This window comes from Leptinotarsa decemlineata, unplaced genomic scaffold, assembly GCF_025532065.1.
Source record: "Leptinotarsa decemlineata unplaced genomic scaffold, Ldec_3_MD MMD2_tig00026361_RagTag_RagTag, whole genome shotgun sequence".
In the NCBI taxonomy this organism is placed as follows: domain Eukaryota; kingdom Metazoa; phylum Arthropoda; class Insecta; order Coleoptera; family Chrysomelidae; genus Leptinotarsa; species Leptinotarsa decemlineata.
Window position 1 is genome coordinate 3,985,006 of NW_027412704.1, and position 12,300 is coordinate 3,997,305.

Below are 12,300 nucleotides of genomic sequence, written 5' to 3' on the forward strand. Positions count from 1 at the left end.
GCAAATTAGTATTTTAGGGCAAACTAACTTGTGTCTCTTAGAATTAAAGGGAGCAGATGTGGGGACCCTTTGCTTCATGTTCTTGTAACTGAAGAAGTTCAACTCTTTCTCATGTTTATGCCTGAAATGATGGCCACTTTTTGCGTGGAGAAATGATAACATTCAAGCTACTGAATGTCCTCCCTTTATTTCAAAAGAAAAAAAAACTAGTACATTTAATATTTCTATATTTCACAATTTTTAATATATCTATAATTCACATATACATATATTTTATATGCAGAGAAAAACTTCGATCCCTACAAAACCCGATCAAGAGCTTGAGTTTTTTGTAGAGGTCTAAAAGACAGTTCTCGACTACCACAAAAACATCAAAAAATAGCTGATCGAAGCTTTTCCGATTGATGAAACAGACAAAATGATCTTGCGAGTTCACCTTAAATACATACCTTGGGAAAAGTAATTACAAACAATATAGCACATCGATATAATTAAGATATCATCTAAATTATGGAACAAATGGCGCGAAAATCTGCCCTGAGTACTTTCCCCATGGACTTTGCTCCAGTCAGCATCCATGAGGAATTGAGCCCTTAGTACAGGGGCAGATTAGCGACAGCGTTAGGCGTCACTTCCTGGATAGTAAGACCAAACGCTACCCACGAAACAAACCACTCCAAGAGCATTCGTTACCGTCGAGGAAGCTTCGAAAGGCTCGTCGGTTAGGAGAGTCGTAGAGGTTTTGAGAAAGTGACCTTCCCGACCGATGAACTGTGGGGAAATTCCTCGACAGTAACCTGAAGGCTTGGAGTAGCGAAACAACACACCTGCCACTCGTGTGGCTTCCTTCTATTGGGATGGGTGACTAAGATTGCATAGCCTACTTTCGATCATCACATTCTGGGTTACATCTCTCGGTTCCATCCGAAAGCTATCACTATTACAAAACACACATCTACACTAAGTAGTTCCAACTTGTATTTCGTCACTCTTGCACTCTGTCCTCGCTTCCATGGATTTTTCAAACTGAAAGCTGCTGCCAGAAACGTCGGTGATCGGAGTCATCTTTTGGTTGGAGTCGGTGGTAGTCCAACTAGATTCGAGGATGGTGTTATATTTTCGGATAAGCGCGAGCGTTGCTCACGCAAGGTATCTGCGCAGGCGCAGAGTACGCTTTGTTTTTATTCGTAAATGAACTTTTAAAACCATAACACGTTTACAATATCGAGTACATTACTTGTACTCAAAACAAACTATTTAAAATTAAATAAACTCGAACAGGCATTCAGCCCCACACTTGTTTGTTTTCACCAGTAATTTGGTAACAATACCATACTATAACGTAATAATATTACATGTTTTAACTATTTCGAATACATATTTTTTATGTAAATACTAAAATTAACTAAAAAAAAAAATCGCCCTTGTCCCTTGGGCGTACAGTCCGAAACGAAAGAAACGAATGTCGAAGCAACACTTAAAAGGTGGTGTTGTTGGAGTCTGTGGGGGACTCTCCATCGTGAGAAGGCAAGGGGACCAGTTGTACCCCCGGTGACACCAGCATTGTCGGTTCGGTGTTACGCCTCTTCATTTTACCTTTCATCTTCTTCAACATGGTGGCCTGAGGAGGGGCGCATTAAAATACGAAAATTTCTCATACAAACCATCGTTATACCAAAAATCTACTGGAACCAAACCATAAAGCAGTAACGTTACAATTATATGATGGTCAAGCAAAATAAATCATGCCGATGACGATACAGAAATGATGATAACCTCGGGAAGATACAGAAGTTTGTGAAAATAGGTGTGTAGATTGGAAACGAGTTTTGAATTTAGTCGTCTGTACTCTTGCCCCCCTCCCCGTTGGCCGGTAGTATATTTGGTTCTGTAGGCCGACGCTTGAACTTATTTTTCTTCAGCATTGTCGCCTGAATCAAGTAATTCACAATTATTAAGTGCCAGCAAATGTGGGTACACAGCTAGAAAATTTTGACTCTGTGTGGTATTGCTATTTCGAAGTCAAAAGGTAAATGCAATTAGGCTCTTTGAAAATTCATTGGTAGAGAGAAAAGTATTTCAAATGGATATTTTGGTATTTATACTCGGCATGCTTCGGAAAAACTAGATAGAAATATGAAATCACAAAATTCTAGATGTTATTTGAAATGACCCATTTGTTTTTCCAAAATTCATATTTCTGAACCAAATCCCTGTTAATTAATGTTTTTTATAATGCCGCCTTTTGGAGTAGTACAATTGATTTCACTCTGGACACAATGGTCAGTATTGATTTTTTCAAACTGTGTTGATTTCCGCACAGAAAGCTGTGCATTGATACATTCTCGATTCACTATCCGAATCGTCCAAAATCAGTGAGTCTGTGAACTGAAAAGGTTTACGCGACAACATGCTCAGTATTCAGTTGAGTGACTGTTTTCTGACTGTCAGGAACAGTCCGGGCATGTCCGGGTAAAGAACCAGAACAAGCCCATTATGAATTACAAAATAGATAGACGTAACCTTAAAACTTTATGTTCGATTCATTATACCTAGATGTCGCTCACCCCGTGGTCTTCCCGAATAGAAAAGAGACAAGTTCGCAACTCGCAACCGTTCATTGATGATCGAGGTTCTCAAAATTGCCTTTGATGTTTGGGTTTCCAGTTTGGGAAATGGTTCTTTTCTCAATTGAAACTAGCTGCTTCAAGTTATGCTTTGTGCCGGCATTTCATGTAAGTGAGCAATATTTTAAAGGTCTGATTTGAACTCTATAATGTGTTGACAGTTGATGTGGTATGCATACATTTGTAGTTGAAAGTAGTGTTTTAGTTCCTGAAAAGCTGTCCTTGCTTTCAGTAAGATGATTGTATATATCGGTATCCAATTTAATAACCAACAAATCCATATTACTTCATTGGTTATATGTTTTCCATATTTCCTTACGTTTTGTTGATAATGGATTTGTTTACTTTGATTGAATGTAAATCCAACTTGGCTAAATCTTTGAAAATTGATCACAAATGGTCTATAATTAGTAGCAGTATAGACTGACTATAGAACACAATTATCCGGCTTGTAAGTCTTTTCTTTGTCATGTATCTCAATTTTGCATGGATGGATGAACCATTTATTCTTGAAAGCCAGTAACTATTTTCTGAGTTTTCGAATATATTTTGTACAAAAACGAGTGTTTCAGATACTGAATCTGAATATGCAATTATCTTTCATTTATATTGATCCAATATAGGTATAATTTTTGCAGAAGTTAGATAATATTACTATTTCAGTGACAGAGAAATGGAGGTGGCTCTATTAAAAGTAGGACACACCTCAACAATGAACGTCAAAAATCTATGGAAGCAGGAAAAATGTATAACCATATAAAATTTTAAGAAAACAATATGAAGGGCGTCCTAGAATAACTATGTTGGGAACAATAATATTTTGTTATTTGAATAGAACAATCTGAACTTTCTTTCCATTTGAAACTTTCTTCTTTCTGAAATGCCTTTTTCAAGTTATCGGGAAACGGAAATTTTGATATAGCAATACCAGACGGGTTCAAAATAAGTAGCTTTCAAATTGTGTACAACAGCTATTGTGTAAACATTTACCACGTTTAGCGTAGGGGGGTGTGTTAATGCTCTTCAAATGTGTTTTGTGGGCTGGATTGTCAAGAAATGAATTAAATGATGCACAGGGAATCGGTTCAAAAAATTGCTGAACTGCTTTTATCGCTTTTTCTATCGATGAATATCTTGTCTTTTTGTTTAGTTCCAGCATTATATAATTCATTCAGTTTTCGTTAACAGCCCATTCAGTTTAAGTATTTTTTATGCTTATTTTGTACAAAGCAAATTTGGTGTATAGCTTGGGGGAGGGGTAGGATACAGATATAGCACATACCATGCGATTCGTAAATGAAGCTCAACTACAATGTTACATTGTGATATCATATTAGACGAAGGGGAGATATGTTAAAATAGAAATTTTCCTTCTGGTCGCTTCATCAAATAGTTTTGAATGAGAGGAAAATATCTAGAATCAATAACAGTAGGTCCGACACTCTTAGGATAGTGTTAACAAATTTGTATTCATTTTTGGATTCTATCACTCTGCATTAGGTGTTAAGGGTACTCTTAATATATTCTATTACAAAGCTAATTTAAATAAAATGATTAATAGATTAGAAACCTCTTAAGGTTTAAAATAGGTATAACAACATTTACCCTCATTCTAATCTAACCTCAAAGACTGATATGCATCTTGTACTAAGCAAAACTTTGAAGAGTGCCTGGTGGTGAATAGTCGTTGGTGGAGGCTGGCCTTTGTGTATAAGAACATGTAAGACATACGGGCAATGATAAATATTTATGTTAGGAAACCCTACCATATTTTAATGGTGTCAGATGTGGGATAGATATGTGTTCGAACAAAAACTATTAGTTCATTCAATTTTATCACAAAGCTTTGAAAAAAACACGCCACATTTATATATACCACGTGATCTTCAAGATATTCAATCTATTTTTCAATTGAAAATGTGTTGTTCTAATAAATTGATGGATGTAGCCGTTACTACGTGGTAGGAAATCATAATGAAGAAAAAAGAATTGAAAATAATTTCTGTTTTTTACCACTTTTATTTGTAACTAACGTGTTTAATGTATAAGTTTGAAAATGTCTTTATAGGACGAAACTGCAGTAACGTTAGTTACAAATAAAAGTGGTAAAAAAATAGAAAGTTTCAATTCTCTTTTCTTCATTTGTTGTTTTGTTAGAAAAGTTCACTAACTATGAATTTGAAGTTCAATAAAATAAATACCATCCACGATTATAATACAAGATGAACAAAATAACTACTAGTTAGATCATATCCTTCAGAATTTTGGGAAAAATCAATATTTCATTTAGGCGTTGAAATATATTAATAATCTTCTAGGAAATTGAAAGTAAATCAAAAAACAAAATTCAAATTGGAATCAAAAAAATTTCTACTTTCTTCCTCTAATTGGAATTATGATCTACATATTAGATGTATTTAATGGCTATTATAATTTAATTATGTGTTTTTAATTTTAATCATTATTTTTCAATTTTTGCTCTTAGGTTTCTAATCTCCTCATTTTTAGGCCTTTGTAGTTCACAACTTCATTATATTTCCCATTAAAAAGGTATATCGAAATACGAATTAAATCTGACAAGTGCCAGGATCTACTGTTATTCTTTCCAGGTTTTTTCAGTAAAAATTGACAGAAAATTAGAAAAGCTCAATTTGAACAAAAAAGCTGATGCAAATCTATCTTCATGCATGAGTAGGTTAATTGTACTAGTAGATATTAGGTTTGGTAATCTGTGAAAGCATAATTGTCTAACAGAGAAAAATTTTTCAGGTTGAAATTCAAGATGACTATTCAAATAATTCAAAATGTGAATACTTCGAGAAGACTTTTATGAAGTTCACATATAATTATTGAAAAAAGGAAAACTCATAATATCTTATATTATCAGATGTTTTACAAGGTGCCAGAATGGTTTTTTAATCGATTTTGACAGGCAATGTAAACTTTAATTCCTTTAAAATTCATAGAAAAATATACCATCTCTCTATATTATTTCAATAAAAACAAAATCATCAGTGATTAGAAAAACAAAAATACAACATTTACTAATTCTACAAACACCAAAAGGCATTTGGTTGTTTCAAAAGTTTTTTCCGTTTTAATGTCATGTGTTTTTTTGTAGCGCTATATCTCGATAAATACAGTGCAATCCATTTAAAACGAGCCACTCTGAATAACTTTTGGCACAATGATTTTCAGGAAAAATTAAAAAACACATCTACCATAGTATACAGGGTGACACATTTTAACATATTCACATTTGATGTTACTTCCCCTATCGCAGTCCCAGAGCATGTCCCAATTTTTTAAATGGATCAATTGTTTTGCATTATCAGATGTTCCATGATGAACAGATTTAAACAAAGTACAATACATTATGGTCTGAAGCTCATAGTTTGGAAGCTATTTGAGTTGAAAACGAGCTACCCTGAATGAACTTCTGTACAACCTGTTACCTAGGTGTTTTGTGAAGTATATTTCAAAAAAGTCTTATTTTGCCTGGTTAAGTTTGAATTCGACACTCTCTTCATTTTGTATTTGCCTCACTCTACAATAACGATTACCTACCAGGCAAAGTTACAATTGGTGTTTCTGTTTTTGTGAATTCTTGAGAAGCAATGTTTTATACTACCAGAATGGAAATAGTGCTAGAGCACAAATACGTTTCGGAATTATTAAATAAATTTATGGAAATTGCATCTGTTAACATTGAAAAGCATAACCGTTCAGGAGTTGTCAACGATGAAGCTATTTGCACTTCAGTTTTAGGGCACGTTGGACTAATGGAAAATTCGCATTCTCTTACTAAGTTACCTCGAGAATCAGGATTCAGTCGTACAAATTTTTTCAGGATCCTTCATGAGTACAAATTTCATCCATAAAACTTTCGAAACAACCAATACTTGGTGAATCTGAAATACTTTTGCTGTTTAATTTCTGTTCTCCTCTAGTATTGACACCTGTGTATCGATTTAGCTTAAGGCAACAACACTTTATTAGGTGTTCACGAAAAATACCGAATAAGTGATTTCAATATTTCTCTGTTAGAGAATTCAATTTTCATTCACTAGTGAAATAAAACAAAAACCAAGTTGATGAACTTACCTTCAGAGCGGATTTTAATACTACAACATCACAAGGACTTTGTACCCACGGTTCACCATCCACTTGAACAGGAATGTCAGAATTGAGATGAATTTTGATGTGTCCACCCTGCGAAATGAAAAGTTTTCAGTGAATTAGAAGGTATAATAGCCAGTTGTAAGGCGTGGGTTTCCTTATCTGAATGTTTTTCTTGAATCTATAGATCCTCCGAATTAGTATTACAGTAATATTGCTCACCTGTGCGATCCTCATAGCTGTTCTCAAGCCAGATTGAATTTGTCCTAAATGGACCACACCAGTGACACCTACAACCTCTAACATCCCATCCCAGTGGTTTGGCTTTGAAAATTGGTCATCCTTCTCTGGACCCCAAGGATTTGCCCCAGAACCCCAACTGGAAAGAAATCGAATTCTCTCATGAAGTAACCCAAAGAGTTTAATAATGATACTACTGTTGGGTAGAAGTCGCTCAGACGGTCGGATAACGAAATCGTACTCACCTTAAAATATTCAAAATAATTATCCCTTCCACTTGCGGTAACTCCACCAACTTGCCGTCCACTTCGAGCCTCACTTCTTTGTGCAGGTCCTTGCACATTTTTGGCCCCACCATTTTCCGCAGACCCATCTTGACGTAAACGCTCTTGTTATGCAACCGGCTGATGAACTTGCTAGGGTTTTCCTCTCGTGCGTTATGGAAATCCAGACAGAGGTCCGCATCGATACCAATCCCGAAATAGTTGTTCATCACGAAAATTTGGGAATTGTCCTCGCTCGTCGAACCTGCCACTACTGCGGAAGGAATTCAGGTTGAGGAAATCTGGGATTCGAAGGCTTTCTCAAATCAATTCATCGCTATTTTGAAATATTTATCGTTGAATAACTCATGCATCAATTGTGGTTTACAGCGGAATACTCTGTGTATTTAGATCTTTGCAACTCTACAGCCCCCTACAGTCCCCCTTTCGAGCCTATCGTGCTTCGACACGTTTCAAGAGTGATGAGCCCGCGAAAAAACCATGAAGGACAAAAATATTTAAGGAACCTCGTTTGGCTTTTGCAAGCGACATCGTCTGTTCGATTGAATACATAAGAAACAGGGTAATAAGGAGAGGAATGAGAAAGAGCAAACATTGCGCAAAGTGGAGAAGCAATAAAACAGACCTCTTAGTGGAGTCCAAGAAGTGCAAAGTCCAAATATATTATCTTCGAGATGAGATCAAGTTTGGGATGAAGCCAATACATTCAGCAGCAGAATAAGAGGGATCTAAAAATATTTAGGGAGAATCAACGAAGGGGATGAGGAAATGAAAAAGAACTTGAAAGAACACTAGATAGAAAAAGTGAGCAGGTGTACAAAGTGAAGTATAAATTTGAGCATACCCATATGTCCCCTTTTGGGCAGAGTACACCGGTTTCAAAGAAGGCTAGCAACAGCAACAAACCTATCACAAGGTCTTCGAGAATAAATTACTGAATATTGTCTTGTCTAAGACTAGCTCCTTTTGCAGCACCAGGGATTAGAGCAGGATCTTGGTAACCCTTGACTGTTGTAAGAGACAATTTAAAAGAGGGACATATCTAAGGCTCGTAGCCAAATATGAATCAAATGATTACTGTTTATAAACTGAGCAGAGTGCAAAAATTTGCATGTTTGGGGGTAACAGGAGTAACAGTTATCCGCCCGACCAGTACACGTCTATCTTCTGGGCTGAAGTGTATGCTAAGTTGCGCAAGAAACATTAGTTTGAGGCCTTTAAAAAATAAACGGAGCAATACTTTCACAGACAGCCAGGCAGCACTGATGAACCCAAAAGTGACATAAGACTAGTCTGAGGAAACTGGCTGACATGAATAGATTGACTCTATACTGACTCTTTGCACAGAAAACGAAAAAGCCGATGAGTATTTCAGAAACAGATCATTAACTCCAGCTATGCAGGTACCAAAATCTTTGATACCGAATTAGATTGAGGAGAGGGTATATACGAAAGATAAAGAATAAGGAAAATATATCTGGTAATGTGCACGGTGAAACCTTTATAAAGGGCGATCAACGCAGAACAGTTACAGGACTACTCAGTGGACACTGCCCTTTGAGAGGACACCTGAACAAAATACTGCTGCCAAAGGAAGGCAATGGAACAAAGACTAAAGGCGAATGTTTGACACTGGTTCATAAGACACAAATAATTCATGGACAACATACATTCAGAACAAACTGGTACAGGGGACAAGATTGTTGAAATAAGTGGGGGGGGGGGCAGAAACGCAATGCCCATGAAGCTGCAGTGTTTTAGTAACCCTTGAACACATTAACAGAGAGGTTGAAATATTCAACAAAATATTTACTCAAAACATCGAATGCCTTCTTTGCAACATGAAAATTTTCAATGCTTTCTTCGTGACAAATAATCCAAAATAGCGATGAAAAAGACAGACAAATTTGCTATTTGCGAAATATTGTGGAATATAATCGATGAAATCCAGCGCTCTTAAATAAAAAAATGTTGTTTTGCCGTAAGTTCCTTGCATCTATATTGAAGAACTAGACCAAAAGCCATGCACTCTAAATATATGGGTCTACTTTAGGAACCTGATTAAGCGTTTTTTTAATAGAATATTTTTAAGTCTTGTCGACAGAGGGAATGCGAATTGACAACCGTCAGGTGCATATAGATTTGAAATACTTGAGGTTCAATCGTTTCAAAGAGTTTTGCACATACGAGAAATTCAAAATTTTCAGAATGGATAATGAAATTCTGAATTGATATTTAGACTAGCGATTTCTCAATTTCATTTATTACAATAAAGAGACATGTAAAAATCATTGTAATGTCACTTGTCTTTCATCAAACGTCAATAAATAATGGTTCGTTATTTTTATTCAACCAAAGAAAAATATCGTTAGTAATATATGACGAAATATGTCAAACTGGCTTCATAAATTTGTTTACGCTCTACTTATATGTACGAAAAATCCCGAATGAGTCCGTTTGTGCGTGACGCACAGTTACGCGATAAAAAAAAACTAGAAAATGGTTGATTATATAAAAACCTCTAAAACATTATATGTTTTTTCAATCGCCTGAGTAACGAATATTTATTTGCATATTTTAAAAAATCGGCATGTATTTAGTGTTCGGCATTTTAATCAAAATAAAAACAAAATAAAATTGTATATTGGGTAAAGATAATTCACTGTCTTGGTGCATGTGGATCTGGAATCTTTTGAAAAACTATTTCAACTCAAAATGCATTTCTTGCTATTCTACTTCATAAACTACGTCACTGCGTTAATGAAATTTCTTGTCGCAGACATTTTGAAATGATGTTTAAGGTTAATCAGATGTCATCCATCTATTGAGAGCTACCCTCAAAAATATAAACTCGTGAGAGATAGAGCTTAGAATTAACAAGGTATTTCTTTTTAACCCGCGATTTTCAGCAGTTCAGCACGACCAATTAAATAAAAGTACTAAAGTTCATTCAAAGTATCCGTCACTCAATATAACCTTAGTTTCTTGTATCAAGTGTAGTTTATTGAGAAATACTTGAAAAACTTGACAATTGGTGAAGATATTCCTTATGTAAAAGATGTCATTCAAAAACAAAGTGAAAAACATCATGACATACTTGAACATCATAGAAACGAACTACTTCAGCAACTAGTAGAACCTCAATTTGGAAGAAGATTCAAAGAAAACTAGGTAGCAGACTTGAAAAATAGTTGTAGAAGACCTATATAATTTTTATGTATTTTGATTAGGTAACTTAATACCTACAAAATAGAGATAATTCTTCTGCAAGTCTTGTGATGAATGCAGTGAAACAGATTCTTTTCAATTCGACAGAATTTTTTTAGCTACTAGATGAAGATTATAGCAATGCCGAAACGTTGACTAACTCATTAAAGTGTTTAAGAAGAGGTGGTGGGTATTTATGTGTCCTATAAGATGTTCTCAACAGAATTATTCTATAGAATAGTGGGGAATAATAATAATCAACAATTTCTTCTCCAAATGCACCAAAACGATGAATAAAAACTGCCTAAAATATTAATCAGAGTCGTGGGTGTGACTCATCAAAACTACAATACGTGTTAATCGGTACCCGTTAGTCTCATTACAGCAAAACAACATCTAGTTACACATATGATTGACCTGCTTTTCTAATTTGCTCATTGGTCACTTTCATTTTGGACAGTTTTTGCCTCTTCTTACCGGTGGAGTTGACCTGCTTATTAACGTTGTCGTCTGGTTTATCCTCCGGATGGAAAACCACTGTCCATCGGTCTAAGCGTATCTCTTCGGCGTCTATTACATCCCTGAGGAGGTTCAAAGGATCTTCGCCTCCCGTATAACCCGGGCCCCATCTCAATACTCTCGCCAAGTCGTTACCTGAAATGTTTCCATTGTTTTTTTTGTGTGATTGTATGTCGTTGGTAAACTAAATGTAGGTATCTAAAATTTCCTCGAAAATTATTTCATTTTATTTTTTTATGAAATTTATAACAACTATTTTGAAAAATAAATTACCTATAAAGATTCGATTTACATAAATTTTTGCAGCAATTTTGGAAACACATATATCAAGCAAGTGCATCTTGAAATTTTCGTCTCTCATACGATATTGACTCTTGCCAAATATTCAATAATCTTCATTTTGATTGTGTCTGCCAATTCATATGAAGATGCTAGATTCCAGTATCGTTTCATAGTTTTTTCAACGCCCGAAACACTGGTCGCGTTCTTCTCCATCTCCGACTGCATAAACGGTTGTCCATTTCAGAGCCTCTGGCCTTTATTGGTCTGCATGATGAGGAACAGATAGTCCAGAAAGTTTCCTTTCTTGGACTTGCCTCTCCCGTTACCCACAAAACTGCTCTTTAATGGCACCTGTATGGCCAAATCGAACTCCGAGTCGGATTTGCTTCTGCTTTCTTAGCTGGAGGTCTTTGCCTTTTGGGTTTCTCCTGATAGTGTTCAACAGAAATCCTATCACGGCCTGGTCTCCCTACCCTCCTTGGCCAATTATTAGAGACCCCAAACCTTGGAGGGGAGCCCCTGCACCATCTGCTCCTGCTGCTTCCTATCACTCCTTGAAAGTCTTTCAATCAGAGCAACGAAGCCTTGGAGGAGCGCAGTCTTTTGCTTTGACTTTAAAAGCTCTTTAACCTCTGCAAGCAAGCTGGAATCATCTCCGCCGATTCCATTTTTTCCTTTGTACTGTAACGACTGGCTGACGCAGCTCACGATCTGAGAATACATCTGCTTATAGGCTGAAATCATATCCGTCAGCTGTTCCTGCAACGGCTGTTATGCAGTTAACCACCTTAGTAGTCTACATCGACTAATAAGGTCATTAGCCTCGAGTTCTGGGTAAGCTGTGTTGATAACTCCCCAAGCCACCAAGGAATCATAGGAGCATCATGGCTATTCGCAGTCTCGTTAGCCATGTTACGTAGTAGAATCAATTCACCTTCAATGAGATGAATTCTCGCAGGGAAAAATTCCGGTCGAAGAGAGATTCCAACTCTTTGGAGCGCTAATGTCTTATCAAGAAGAAT

General features: G+C 36.1%; 1 protein-coding gene across 8 annotated transcripts in view; it reads right to left on the minus strand.

Annotated features, from left to right (window-relative positions):
• Positions 1 to 210: 210 nt before the first annotated feature.
• Positions 211 to 12,300, minus strand: part of LOC111502890 (diacylglycerol kinase theta) — a 62,081-nt gene continuing 49,991 nt past the window's right edge. For 5 of the 8 annotated variants that reach the window (XM_023157062.2, XM_023157065.2, XM_023157060.2 and 2 more), the window contains 5 exons: positions 10,895 to 11,131; positions 7,232 to 7,523; positions 6,969 to 7,125; positions 6,732 to 6,839; positions 211 to 1,621 (listed from right to left, as the gene is read on the minus strand). In XM_023157062.2, coding sequence (XP_023012830.1) covers positions 1,478 to 1,621; positions 6,732 to 6,839; positions 6,969 to 7,125; positions 7,232 to 7,523; positions 10,895 to 11,131 — 938 coding nt within the window. In that variant the 3' untranslated portion in view covers positions 211 to 1,477. Of the gene's footprint in view, positions 1,932 to 6,731; positions 6,840 to 6,968; positions 7,126 to 7,231; positions 7,524 to 10,894; positions 11,132 to 12,300 lie in introns of all 8 variants that reach the window. The other 3 variants (XM_023157064.2, XM_074184986.1, XM_023157063.2) reach the window with 2 other exon arrangements.